This window comes from Periophthalmus magnuspinnatus, chromosome 24 (genome assembly GCF_009829125.3).
Source record: "Periophthalmus magnuspinnatus isolate fPerMag1 chromosome 24, fPerMag1.2.pri, whole genome shotgun sequence".
In the NCBI taxonomy this organism is placed as follows: Eukaryota; Metazoa; Chordata; class Actinopteri; order Gobiiformes; family Gobiidae; genus Periophthalmus; species Periophthalmus magnuspinnatus.
In genome coordinates, this window is record NC_047149.1 from 27,146,059 (window position 1) to 27,160,941 (window position 14,883).

Here is a 14,883-nt window from a genome sequence, read left to right on the forward strand (position 1 = left end):
AATGTCAAGGCCACATCACTAATAATAAGTTGGGCCCCTGAGGGTCACTGAAGTGTCCTGGGCTTGTCCACGTGTCCACGGCTGTGAACCTGGAGCAGAGGTAGAGCCGCACACAGGTGTCTCCTGTGGACGAGCAGAGAGGACACACAGGTGTCTCCTGTGGACGGGCTGATGGACTCGTCCTTTCTCATGTCCCTGAGGCTGTCGCTCTGACACAGACGGAGCCTCGTCCTCAGGCCTGATGTGGTCAGGCCATTTACGCTAAAGCAAAAGTCCTGCTCCTACAGACACTACTACTACTAGACTAGACAGGTTTTCTTGTCCTGGTGGACACATCTGCTTTTTCCCAGGGAGACAGTGTTAATGCCACACTGTGGGACATTGTAGTTAAAAACAGGCCTAACTTGGTGCAGATAAACAGGTGGTAGACCAGACCCACAGCAGTAAAAGCACGATCCATGACTTAATCCTGCTCATAACTGGATCCACACTCCGTCTCTTGTCTCTTTCACTTCCATCTTTCGGCCTTGAGCCTCAGAGTAAGTGACATCTGATCTGGATTATTTAACCTCAGTGACAGGAACCCAAAGCAAAACATCACGAGGCTGCGGTGACGCTCTGTTCTGTGGGGAGCCCGTCCTTCTGCGGCCAATCAGGAGCGGCGCTGGGGTGCGTGGGGGGTGTCGGTGTGAATCCCGGGCTCTGATTGGTTTAGAACTCCGCCCCTGGCGCCGGTAAGCCCTGGGACCAGAGGGTTAAAACACTAGAGTGCACACGTCCCAGGGGCCATGTTTAGGCTGTGTGCAGAGGACTGTGTGCCTGGGTCTGCAGGAAGAGAAAATCTGAGTTACAACCTCTGTTCAAAATGGCACCTAAAATAATGCCACTCGATGGAAGTGTATTTAGTTTTCGACCCCGGAAGTACATTTTCCATTCATTTTCCCCATAGATTTCACAGAGTCCATATTACGCCATTCTCCATCCTATCTCTTATCTTTCTTCAAAACTATAAACATTTTCTGACGTCTGCCGTTCTTTGGAGCTTGACCCAAACAGAACAGGAGCCTCCACCTCGCCGTTATGTAACAGACCTTATCTTTGTCCTGTTTGTCTTTACTCCACCTACACGTGGAACAACAGGTGGAACGTCATTACAAACACTCACTTTACTGTAACCGACACATTTTTCTGGATATTTCAAATTTTTGAGTAGATTTCCAAAGCAGTTCTTACATTTGTACGTAACTGAAGTTATAGCCGTGTAAGTGTAATAAAATCCATCTAAATCATGTGAATTAAATCATATAAATACTGAGATCAGCACACGTCTCTGCTCCTTTATAAAACCACAAACTCACACGTCTCAGTATCATCTGCTCTGATTGGCCAGGGCTCTGTATAAGTACTTTTACTTTAGTACCTGTGAGTTTTATGGAAAAGAAAGATGCTATAAAACTTAAAAATGTAACAGATGATCTAAATCTTATGAACAAACTCTAGTATTGTGCACAGATGTATATATGTGATTATATAATTTATTATTATCCTTTCTTACCATTTGGAATTATTATGTACTTATTCATTTAATTTAATTTAATCTTTTCCTCGCCTGCATTCATATGTAATACTTTGTCTGTTCTGACTAATAATTGTGGAACTTTTGTACTTTCCACAAATGTTGTAAACCTTTATTATTATAAAAAAAACAAAAAAAAACCCCAAAACGAAACCCTTCTATATCCCTAAAAACAAAACAAAACAAAAAATTATATATACCTAAAAAAACTTCTATATCGCTTAAAAAAACCCAAAACTTCTATATCCCTAAAAGAAAACCTTCTATAACCATAAAAACATCTATATCTCCAAAAAAAACCCCAAAAAACTAACTTCTATATCCCCCAAAAACTTCTATATCCCTAAAAAAAACAAATTTCTATATCCATAAAAACAAAACAAAAACACCTTTCTATATCCATAAAAAACCTATATCCCAAATAACAAAACAAAAAAACTTGTATATTCCTAAAAAAAAACCTTCTATATCCCTAAAAACAAAGCAAAACAAAAAATTATATATACCTAAAAAAAACCTCTATATCTCTAAAAAAAACAAACATCTATATCCCTAAAAAAAACCTTCTACATCCCTAAAAAACAAAACAAAAACACCTTTCTATATCCCTAAAAAAAAACCTCTATCTCTATAAAAAAAAAAAAAACTCAAACAATAAAACAAAAAATTTGTATATTCCTAAAAAAACAAACTTCTATATCTCTAAAAACAAACCAAAGAAAACTTCTATGTCGCTTAAAAAACTTCCATATCCCCCAAAACCTCCTTCTATATCCCTAACAGCAAAACAAACAAAAACCTTCTATATCTCTAAAAAAACAAACAAAAACAGTCTAAGTTGTACAGTCCTAAGATGGCGGCCTGGCTGCGCGCGTCCCCGTGTCACGTGTTCCTCTAGCGTCCTTACGCTCCTCTTTACGCTCGTCCTTACGCTCCTCCTCACGCTCCTCCTCGCGCTCCTCCTCGCGCACGTTAGCTTGTCTGCTACAGAAATAAAGCTCCTTGGCGCTGACAGCGGGACGGGTCTCGACATTCAGCAAACAGCGGGTTTGTCCGGCCGCGTGGACCTGATCCTGAAGTTTTATCAGTTTAATTTTAACAGAACGACGCCACAGTCCGGCGGGAGGACGGGTTTTGTGGAGTTTTTCCGCGCTTTTAGCTCGTTCTCGTGGCTTTAGCCGGTGCTAGCTGCTGTAGTGTAATTGTTGCTAGGTTACGGTGTCATTAAGTTCACGAGATCATTCAACAGACGGGTTTGTGCGCGTGCCCGGGGGTTTACGGCTCTCAAATAAGTTTATAAGATTTTACAGGGACAGTTTATCTCTGTTTTTCATTGACACCGCGCTGTGAGGAAGAGGAGGATGGATTTTCTCGCTGGCTGCATTGGAGGTGAGTTTGATCCATAAATCTGTCTGTAATTTGAATGAAAGTTTTTGTGCGCATGCTCAGATCTTTATGGTTTTTGTTTTAGTAACGTCTCATGATTTGCCCTTTTGATTGTGCAAAACTGAAACCAAAACACTGAAGACTAGAGCGTTAAAAAGTGATGCAATTCTGGCTCATGATTAACCCAGTGCTGCTTTGTTTAATCCTGACCACGCGCCACAGACAAACCAAACACAAATTAACACAAAAACAACTTTAGTGCAATATATTAAACACAGAGACTTATATACAGACAGGTATTTTTGTTTAGTTGTTGTTCAGTTGAGTTAAATTTGGGATAGTGATGCAAAGATGAGACGCTTTGGGGAAATCAAAAGTAAAAGTGAAATTTTGGACCAGCCCTGAACCAGGATTAAAGTTTTGTGTGTTGTTTTTTTTTTTTTTTTGTAATTCAGGACTAGCCCCTGACCTGGAAAATACAAAACAAGTGTGAGCTGTAATGAGGTCAGGACTAAACACAGAGTGACCCGGGTCAAAACGGGACAAAGAGTAAAAAAAAAGTCCAACAGCAACAAGAATGGAAGAAGTACTCAAGTAAAAGTACAAATACCACAGCAAAAAAATACTCAAGTAAAAGTATCACATGAAAAAATCGACTTAAGTAAAAGTATTAAAGTACCTGTGTAAAAATGTACTTAAAGAGTCAAAAGTTGGTGCAGATTTTGAGTCTTTAAAGATTCAAATTTGGGGATTTTGATAAAGATTTGAGCTGAATTTTGTCACAGAAAAAACTGAATCGATTGTTTGTTTTTTTTTGTTTTTATTTGTATATTTTAGGTTTAAAAATAAACCCTCAGACTTTTCAGCAGGTCCAACACAATCATGAAAAATACTTTTACTTTTCAGTCCAGTTCAAAAATGTAGTGGAGTAGAAAGTACAGATACTGCTCTCAAATGTACTCAAGTAAAAGTAAAAAGTACACACTGTAAAATGTACTTGAGTAAGTACAGATACTTAAAATATTTCCTTAAGTACAGTACTTTACTTTTATTTTGTTACTTTCCACCACTGATCAACAATACAAAATATAAACCAAATATCTGAGTGCTTCTCCTCCTGCTCTCCGCCCTGCCCAGCCCCCCCTCCAAGTCTCTGAACAACTCAAAATGAAACTCACGCCTACGCCCGTTTCAGCTCCGTCAGTCTGAGGCCTGAGTCTTATATCTGTCCCATTTGTTGTGACCTAAACTAGCAGTCTAGACGCACACTCCTGAAACGGGCCGCACGCTCCTGAAACGGGCCGCACGCTCCTGAAACGGGCCGCACGCTCCTGAAACGGGCCGCACGCTCCTGAAACGGGCCGCACGCTCCTGAAACGGGCCGCAGACTCAGTTTTGTGGTTGTGCTGAGTCTGGTGAATCTAAATAAAAACATAATTTCCTGGTGAAACTGATGCAACCGTTTCTGTAGAAGAACGAATCACTTCAGAGAAACGTCCTTTTTTTAACACACACCAGCTGCACCGTGACGACGAAACATGTGTCACAAAATTAAAACACGTTAAGATTCTGATCCCACGAGGAGAATAAAAACACACTGTAGAGGCGGAGGGTGGTGTTCTGGAGCAGCAGTGACGGGGTTAAAGCGGCGGCCCGTGTGTGTGTGTGTGTGTGTGTGTGTGTGTGTGTGTGTGTGTGTGTGTAGGTGTCGGTGTGTGTGTTTGTGTTTTATACTTGTTCAGATTCAAGGACTTTTTTATCATCTATCTGTGAAAAATGAGCACTTTTGATATTAGTTTTAGTATCGATTTGTACCATATTTTCCTGACAAACAGAATTGACTCAAATTGATGAAATATTAAGTTTGTGCTAAATTCTGTCTCATCTAATGTTTAAGTCCTGAAGTTTTTCTCTAAACGACTTAAATCTGTGGTCGTCACTTATGTCAAATCTCCTTTTAAATTATGTTGTGTTGTATATTACATTAAAATAAATACAATATAATTTAGCTCTGTCCATTTAAATAAACAGAATGTGGAACAGACCAAATTTACGTAAAGTTATCGTAAAGTTTACAAAGTGAACTTTTGTAAAAATAATAAAATGTGTCTGATTCAGATTTTCCTTTTAGTTTTTGTATTTTTATTTTATTTTTTTCCTTTTTCTCTCTGTTGTAAAATCAACACGTGACTTTACTCTAAATTAAAGCTACAGTGTGTAACTTTCTGGTGGCACATGACCTGCTTGACTCCATGGAAACAAAAAGTTAAAACAATACTGTGGAACATCTCCATGCAGACAGATAAGTTTAATGTTATACTGTGGAATATTATACAACATTTCCATAGAAACGAGCAGGACAAGGCTCAGTTAAACATGTTTTTGTAAAGTTCCGCACTATAACTTTAAGGTTAAGGTATTGTTTTATTGTCAACATAAAGTTAAAGAAAATTTAAAAACCTGAAACAGTTTTTTTTGTAATATTTCACTTAACACGCGGCGACTCTTCTTATATCAAACTTGTAAACACTGCTAATGCTAACGCTAACGCCCTTTATAAACACAGTGAAACCGGAGCTGTTTCCATTGGGACATGTTCTGTAGCTTTAGCTTTAGCACCTGATCCGTACACACCCCGAGCTCGACCAATCACAGGCCTCGGAGCGTCTGACAGCGGAGACGAGCCTTCGAGAGCTCAGAGGGAACACATGCCCCGGTTTATGTTCAAAATACGTCTGGGACCTTACTGCTTGAGTTAAAGGTCTATTACGTAACTTCTGTGTCACCTGTTTATCTATGGAGATGTCAGTACTTTGCCTGGAATGTTCCACAGTGTGGCATTGAACTTGTCTCCATGGAGATGAGCGGAAGATGAAGAAACAGATTTTTGATTGAACTCGTATGAATCCTCTCCCTGAGTTTGATGTTGGTGCTTAAGTTAAAGGCCTATTACGTAACTTTTCTGTCATATGTAGATGTTATTGTTTTTCCTAGAATGTTCCGCAGTATGGCATTAATCTTATCCATCTCCGTGGTGACAAGCAGATGATGAAGAAACAGGAAGATGATTCATACGAGTTTAAATCTGAAATCTGAGTGTGATTGTTTTATTGTTTTTTTTGGCTTGTGTTAAAGTTGTGTAACGTTTCTGGTAAAGGCTCCGTCACCTGATCGTCGTCGTGGAGATGTTCTTGCTTTGTTTGTCCCACAGTACGGCATTAATCATTTCTACCTTCACCTTCAGGGATCTGGCTTTTTCTGTTTTGATACCGATACTTTGACTTTAAGAATCTACAACATGAACTGACCTCAGTGCAGGGATAAAAATCACTCCTTTTTTTCTTACAGTGAACTTATTACGCAAGAGATTCAATTGTGTAACTGTTATTTATTTATTCGCAAAACTACAGAACCGCTGTGTACGAATAAAAGTTACAACATGAAACATTTCTAGATCAAAATCCGTTTGTAAATGGACTCATTACATCCGATTATATGATACTGAAACATTAGCTGGATCAAGTATCGTATCGGTCCAGAGAAAAACCTGCATTTTTCCTGTGAGTGGACTTTACCTCGGGATTCAAAAACTCCTACAAACTTCACGTTAAAGCCTCACTACGTAACTTTTCTGGCGGCGCTTGTTTTTAGAAGGTGAAATTCCGGTTTGACCTCGTTTTGTTTGGTCTTTGTTATTTCTCAGTGCTAGAACTTTATGTCTCGACCGTAAACATAAATGGACGTAGCTAACCTGCTAACCGCCGCGTTACAAACAGGAAGTGATCATGTGCGCACTTCCTGCTCCATCGACTCTGGCTCCAGTTCACTTTACATTGAAAAACTGTTGATTTTGGTGTTTAATGTTCGTTTTGACTCGCTCTACATGATCCTGGGGTTTTTATTTCACTGTTGTGTCTGTAAAGTTCAGTTTTCTCTTCTTTGATTTTCGCTCGGCCTGTGGCTCTGGGGTCGTGAGGTCAGTGAGGTCAGTGAGGTCAGTCAACACTTGTGTCCATTCACTTCCTGGTTTACACCTGGGGCTGCGTCCTGATTGGCTCGTGTCTTACAAACAGGTCACATGACAGATTATAGAGGGATTAGTGTTTTGTTTACGCTCCCCACACTTCAGTAATGCGTCTTAACACTTTATAAATCTGTTATAACTATTGTGCAGATGAATGAACTAAGAAACATTTTAATATATATATATATTTTTAAAACTAGGGATGAATCAGTGACATACAGAAGATAAGACACTTTATATGTTTGTGCAAGTTTATGAAATGTGCTTAAAGTGTACCTGATACATGAGCTCGAAATGGATACAAAAAATAAAAATAAAATAAAAATAAAATAAATAAATAAATATAAAAACAAAAATATATATATATAAAAATAAAATAAATAAATAAAAATAAAATATAAAAACAAAAATAAAAAAATAAAATAAATACAAAATAAAAATAAAATAAATAAATAAATACAAAATAAAATAAATAAATAAAAACAAAAATATAAAAATATAAAAATAAAATAAATATAAAATAAAATAAATAAATAAATACAAAATAAAATAAATATAAAAACAAAAATAAAAATATAAAAATAAAATAAATAAATATAAAACAAATAAAAAATATAATAAATAAAATAAATATAAATAAAATAAATACAAAAAAATAAAATAAATAAATATAAAAACTAATAAAAAAAAATAAAAAAAAGAATGAATGAATGAAAAAAATGAATGAATGAAATGTCCCACAATGGGGAAGTTTCATTGTGTGTTCAACATCGTGATTACAAAATGTCCAGTGTTGAAAAACATTTGGTCATTATTAAGTCATAGTTTTGTTACATAAAAGTTCATTTATAAACTTGTACATGTAATAATCTGTTCGTGTGTGTCGTGTTTTCAGGAGCTGCTGGAGTCCTGGTCGGGCATCCGTTCGACACAGTGAAGGTAAATGTTTTTAAATCTGTATTTGAGCCGTGGGTCTTTTGATTTTATTATTTCTTAATGAAGCAGCTCCACCTACGTTAAAAACATTTATTAAACTTTCTTCAAACTCCTTATCCACTCGGCCTTTTCTTTTCAGACCATCAGAGAATCGGCTCCTGACTCTGAAACTGTCTGTACATTTGAATAATCTTAAGTACATTTTAGATAATCACATCAGTCTAGTTAATTTGTTCTGTTTCTCTGTAAAAACCTGCACATAATTGTTTTTTTAAATTAGTTTGGGCTGTAGGAAACGTACTGTATCGGACATGGGGGACGTTTATTGTATTTTCCTGCTAATGTCAATGATGAACTGTTAGTTTTTTTATGTAATCGTGTTGAAATGTGTTTTTTTTTCTGTGCATTCACCTGTCCAGTGTCTGCACATTTTCTTTTGTTAGATTAATGAATTTGTACACAGTCCCTGATAAATAAAGAATAAAGGAAAGAAAATATAGTTGCCGAGTCGATTAATCGGTCGATGGAGTCTCAATACTGGTATCAAATATATGGATCAGATATCGGTTCAGTCGATCTCTCATTTTGATCCATAAACTGGTGTAAAAAGACAAAGACACGACTCCAGGTCTGTTTTCGAGGAGGTGACGTCGTTATAACTCGATTTAAACCTCACAAGAGTCATATTTGTGTGACGTTGGACCTCGCTGGTCGTGTTTGTTCCAGGTCCGTCTCCAGGTCCAGAGTGTGGACAGACCTTTGTATCGAGGAACCTTCCACTGCTTCCAGTCCATCGTCCGTCAGGAGTCAGTATGTACACGTCTAAATGTCTTCACTCCATTCAACTTTATTTCTGTAGCACATTTAAAACGACTTCAGCTGATCAATGTCAACAAAAAACAAATAACACGACCCACAGAAAAACTCCTGTGTCTCCTGTCGAGTCTTTAACAGTTTAAGCCGACACTGAAAACGACCTCCCTGGTATTTAATACAGAGGGCGCTGTTCTGTAGTCTGGGACTCTGTGTGTGTGTCTCTCTGTGTGTGTGTGTCTCTGTGTGTGTGTCTCTGTGTGTGTGTGTCTGTGTGTCTCTGTGTGTGTCTCTGTGTGTGTCTCTCTGTGTGTGTGTGTCTCTGTGTGTGTCTCTGTGTGTGTCTCTCTGTGTGTGTGTGTCTGTGTGTCTCTCTGTGTCTCTGTGGCGGCTGCTGCAAAAAATACCTGCAGATTAAGGTCAGGACTTTGTCGTGTGTGTGACTGTGTGTGTGTGTGTGTGACTGTGTGTGTGTGTGTGTGACGGTGTGTGTGTGACTGTGTGTGTGTGTGACGGTGTGTGTGTGACTGTGTGTGTGTGTGGGGGTGTGTGTGACTGTGTGTGGAGGAGCTACACTGAGCCACGTGTGACTGATCCACAGAGAAATGGACCTGACACAGAGACGACGCGGGGCGACCCGGGGCGAGGCGACTAAATTCTCTCCTGTGTCAGTGAGGTCAGAGGTCACTAGGGTCCAGCACTAACACTGCACTCTCCCTGTGTGTGTGTGTGTGTGTGAGGCTTCAGTCTGGACGTTTAAAGCAGCAGAGTGTTTGAACTGACTCTAAACATGACACACCCGTCTGACACACCCGTCTGCCCCTCCTGCAGGTCTTTGGCTTGTACAAAGGCATCGGCTCGCCCATGATGGGCCTCACGTTCATCAACGCCATCGTGTTCGGCGTCCAGGGTAACGCCATGCGGCACCTGGGTCAGGACACGCCCACTAACCAGTTCCTGGCCGGAGCCGCGGCGGGCGCCATTCAGTGCGTGATCTGCTGCCCCATGGAGCTGGCCAAGACGCGCATGCAGATGCAGGGCACCGGGATGAAGAAGTCGTCCACCAAGAAGCTGTACAAGAACTCTCTGGACTGTCTGAGCCGGATCTACCAGCGCGAGGGCCTGAGGGGCGTGAACCGCGGCATGGTCACCACGCTGCTCCGGGAGACGCCCGGGTTCGGCGTGTACTTCTGGGCCTACGACGTGCTGACGCGGGGGCTCGGCTGCGAGCCCGAGGACCCCTACATGATCCCCAAGCTGCTGTTGGCGGGGGGCATGGCGGGCATCGCCTCGTGGCTCTCCACGTACCCGGTGGATGTGATAAAGTCGCGTCTGCAGGCAGACGGCGTGGGCGGGGACAGGCGGTACAGCGGTATCGCGGACTGCGTACGGCAGAGCGTGCAGAGGGAGGGCTACATGGTGTTCACGCGAGGACTCACCTCCACGCTGCTCAGAGCATTTCCTGTCAACGCCGCCACCTTCGCCACCGTAACGCTGGTGCTGATGTACGCGCGCGGAGGGGAGGAGTGTCCCAAAGACTGTGAGCCCGCCCCCCTCGCGCAGGCCGCGCCCCCTCCCGTGCAACAAGCCCCGTCCTCTCAGATCCAGCCCAGCAGCCTGTGATGGACACGCCCCCTTCCACTCTGCACTTTACTGAGACCTGAGGCATTCCCAGCGTTTTTACTCCAACAAAACTATTTATTCAGCAGTGTTTTCATGTCTCTGCAGTACCTCATGGAGACCAACAGGGGGCGGGCTCTTCTAGGGGAGTTTAAAGTAACGGCTGTAACTCCAGACAATGAAACACAAACTTTTATTTTTAATACTCATCTGAAACTTGTGTTATAAATGCATCTATTTTAATAATTGTGTTGTGGTCTCTGGTTTATAAACTGAAACGTGAAGAGGATTTTTCTTCCAGAATCACAGGTGCTGCCCCCTGTTGACCTCCATTGATATAGTTTCAACCTCAGATATTTGTTCCATTCATTTCAAACACACCTGGACTGGACGGGATGCCCTGTACTGTAAACATCAGTATTTTAACTGTGTGTGTAAATATGACAGTTCATTTTATCTTGTACAGATGTGGAGACGTTTTCTGCCTTATGAGATGAACGAGTTTGATTTAAAACTTATGAACCAATGAATGAGCCAGGACTAAATGTAGCATCTCAGACCTCCCCAAAGGAAACCGGGTTGTTCCGACTCCGTGTTGTTAAATATATATTTCCTTACAGAGGCTCGCCCGTCCCCGGTACGACAAACGCCACCTTCACAGTGACATGGATTTTCAGATATTTATTACTGAAAAATGTGAGACTTTAAACTCAACAGGACGATACGGTTTTACTCGGAGACGCGTGAATCGGTAGAAACACAACTTTGCACGTGTTTGAGTGAGTTCATGTGGAGGGAGCGGTGGCGGTGGTCACATGTGCACGCTTATTATCAGACTGTAGAGTGGAGTTTACGCCGCCCTGCGTTTCTGCGTCGCGTTTTCAAGCATCAGAGCACCGCCAATAAAATAAAATAAAACGCCAAATCCTCCCGTGTGTTTGTGATCACGCTCCTTCTGATCACTCACTTCAGATTTTGCAGTTTGCGTTTCATTTACATAAGTATTAAATAACGAGGAGCCGCAGGTTTAACGCCCGGCCGCGGTAACAGCGTCTCACCTCAGAACGTGGAAAAGCTCGTTCACGGGCTGTAAATGTTTCAGATATTTAAGTGTTTTAACTGAAGCTGGTCCTTATGTTCTACTCGGAGCAGTTGAATCTGTTTACTCCATCTGTCTGATCTGGTTTCGTTGATTTGAAACGGCCGTGTGTCAGAGCGGTGCAGATTAATGCCATGTTTTGTGATATTACCCAACAGAGACGTATACTGTAAACTGTGAACAGGGTCGGACCAAGTACTGAACCCTGTGGCACACCGTAAACTCCCCTCGAACACGGCGAGGAGCTCCGATTTACATGAACAAACTGGTACCAATCAGATGAGTAGGATTTAAACGCCGCACAGAGGTCCAACAGAACCAGAACCGAGACCAGAAAATGTTCGTATTAACCCTCTACATGATCCTGGGGTTTGTTTGTTTTTTTAGTTATTTTGAGTTTTTTTAAATTTATTTATTTGGGTTTTTTTTTTTTTTATTTATTAATTTTTATTATTATTATTTTAAGTTTTGTTTTTGTTTTGTTTTTTTGTTATTTTGAGTTTATTTTTTTTTATCCTCGGGTTCATTTTTTTGGTTATTTTTATTTTATTTATTTATTTATTTTTATTATTATTTTGAGTTTATTTAGATTTTTTTTTTTTTGTTATTTAAAGGTTTGGTTTTTTTTTGTTATTTTGCTCTTAAATGTTCGTATTAACCCTCTACATGATCCTGGGGTTTTTATTTCACTATTGTGTCTGTAAATCAAGATATGAACATTAATAACAGACAAATCAGGTCCTTCTTTCCCTGATGTCGCTCCTGTTAGCCTTAGCGACAGGTTTGATTGACAGCGTTGCTAAGCGCCCACTCCCTGATAAACCAGTGGTGTGTGTAGCTTCAACAGCCTCGCTCCAGATTGGCTCTTTGGTTGCTATGGTACCTGCTCCGGCCTCGATGAGCTTCACGTGGAGCTGAAGCTGAAGCTGTGGTGACGTCACACTCACTCAGTCTGTGGATAGAAATAATCGTAAAAGTCCAGAATCGAGATAATAATCCTGTTTTGATGATGCACATGAGCATGGACACCGTCATAACATGGACTCAAACTCATTAAAGTCTCGTCGGTGAATATATTTACACCGCGGTAACATGGAGCGGCGCCTCGTCAAACCCGAAACGAGCCTCGTATCGGAACAACCCGAGTTTAACCCCAAAAGCACCGGTTCTGTTTGTGAGCGCCCCCCACAGAACAGAACGAACACGAGCATCCAACCACACGCAGCTCGATCATGTGACTGTTCTGCTTTTGTTTTAACATGGGGCTTTGAATGTTAGAGTCTCGGATCATTACCTGAATGTATTTATTTTTTAATACATTTGATTTGATTGTGAGTTTGTTTGTGGGTCCTGTTCTTGATAATCTGCCCGTCGCTCCAGAAATAGTTCTTCCCAAAATCACCAGAGCACGTCGACCTAACGCTCTAAAAATACACTCCCTGGTTGGTTCTGACCTACATAGACCACAATGGCTTATCAGAACTGTTTTTCACTGGATGTTTGCTTTGGTTTTGATTATATTTTACTGTTGTTTTATGGTTGTATCGAGCAGAGAGCGTGTGTGTATGTGCTGCTGCTGCGTGTGTGTGTGTGTGTGTGTGTGTGTGTGTGTGAGATCTGTGTATTTGAACAGCTCAATCCTGTTTTTTTTTCTTTTGTTTTAAACGCAGATGTTTAAGTCCTGTCCCGCTGTCAGGTTTGAGGACGTTTAAGAAGGAAGAAGCACTGAATGTAAGGCACGAGCAGAGGACCTGAAAGAGAACGGTCACGCCGCAAAAGTATTTATCAAACTGAGGTAAAAGTATTTGAATTCAGAACATTCATTTTGGGGCCCAGAAAAAAGCGTGAAAAAAAAACAAAACAACAGAGCAGTTTGCAGTTTGGTTCAAAGTTAATCCTCATTCAGAACGTCCTAATGACTCACCGCGATGAGTTTATAAGCACTTTTCACAACTTTCACTTCCTGTTTATCTAAAACGCTTTATACAAGTGATCCTGGGGTTTTTATTTCACTATTGTGTCTGTAAATCAAGATATGAACATTAAAAACAGACAAATCAGGTCCTTCTGTCCCCGAGGTCGCTCCTGTTAGCGTTAGCAACAGGTTTGATTGACAGCGTTGCTAAGGGCTCGCTCCCTGTTAAACCAGCGGTGTGGGCGGGACGGGGCGTTACCTTCAACAGCCTCGCTCCTGATTGGCTCTTTGGTTGCTATGATACTTGCGGTCAAAATTCCAAATATGTAACTCTGCTCCGAATTAGCCGCTATAACTGCTAGCCTCGACGAGCTTCGTTTGGAGCCGAACGCCGTGGGTGACGTCATTAGGATTTTGCTCGATACAGTGCACTTTCGATTCAATACGATACTGTATAATCCAAATCGATTTGTACGATTCAGTGGAAAATAAAAGCTTTAGTGCATAAACGACTGTAGTGCTGTGATAAAACAATTTAGTAAAATATAGAAAAAAATATATATCGACACAGCGGGCCACGATATCGATACTGTATCATTAAATTAAACGATGCAGTATATTGATATTTTGATATTTTTGCACATCCCTAGTGACGTAAAACTCCACTTTTTTATACAGACTTTAGTACAGCGCCTTTAAACGACAATTTAAAGCTCCAATCTGAATATTTGTGATCTGAATTCAGTACTTTGACCTCGTGTTGATGTTTTGCTCGTGGGTCTTGGTTAAAGGGACGTTTAACGATGACGCTGAGGTGCAATAGTGTTTATAATGTAAATACAAACACATGGCTCTATTTTGAAGTCTGTGCTAGCTGCTAGCTGCTAGCTGCTGCTGTGCTAACGTCTGCGTCACACTGGACTCGTTTAAACTGTGAAACAAGATATTTTTGTAACATAGACCTGGATCCAAAATAAGGCCTGTATGTTTAGTTTTTTTTAGATTTCTGGGTCAAAAATAAAATATTCTATCTAACTTTTCTCTGTGTTTGTTTTGGTTATAACTTCATCATGTTTGTCTGGGCAGATTAGGGCTGGGAAAAGTATCGAAAATCAGATACTAATCGATCCTAAAATTATTATCGGTGCTAGATACTCAGGAATCGATACTGAAAAAGTCACACTGACAGAAATAAACCTGTCCTGAATATTTAGAATTATGTTAAGAGACTAAACCAGGATTAGACCGGGACCAAGACCGGGGACCAAGACGGGGACCAAGACGGGGACCAAGACGGGGACCAAGACGGGGACCAAGACGGGGACCAAGACGGGGACCAAGACCGGGACCAAGACCGGGACCAAGACCGGGACCAAGACCGGGACCAAGACCGGGACCAAGACCGGGACCAAGACCGGGACCAAGACCGGGACCAAGACCGGGACCAAGACCGGGACCAAGACCGGGACCAAGACCGGGACCAAGACCGGGACCAAGACCGGGACCAAGACCGG

At 41.1% G+C, this 14,883-nt stretch overlaps 1 protein-coding gene across 1 annotated transcript; it reads left to right on the forward strand.

The window, feature by feature from the left end:
* The first annotated feature begins 2,602 nt into the window (after positions 1-2,602).
* On the forward strand, positions 2,603-11,377 carry LOC117393115 (mitochondrial basic amino acids transporter-like). Its single transcript, XM_033991300.2, has 4 exons — positions 2,603-2,965; positions 7,882-7,925; positions 8,649-8,732; positions 9,567-11,377. Exons 1-4 carry the CDS (start codon positions 2,938-2,940, stop codon positions 10,356-10,358), a joined length of 948 nt encoding a protein of 315 aa, XP_033847191.1. The 5' UTR covers positions 2,603-2,937; the 3' UTR covers positions 10,359-11,377.
* Positions 11,378-14,883: the final 3,506 nt, after the last annotated feature.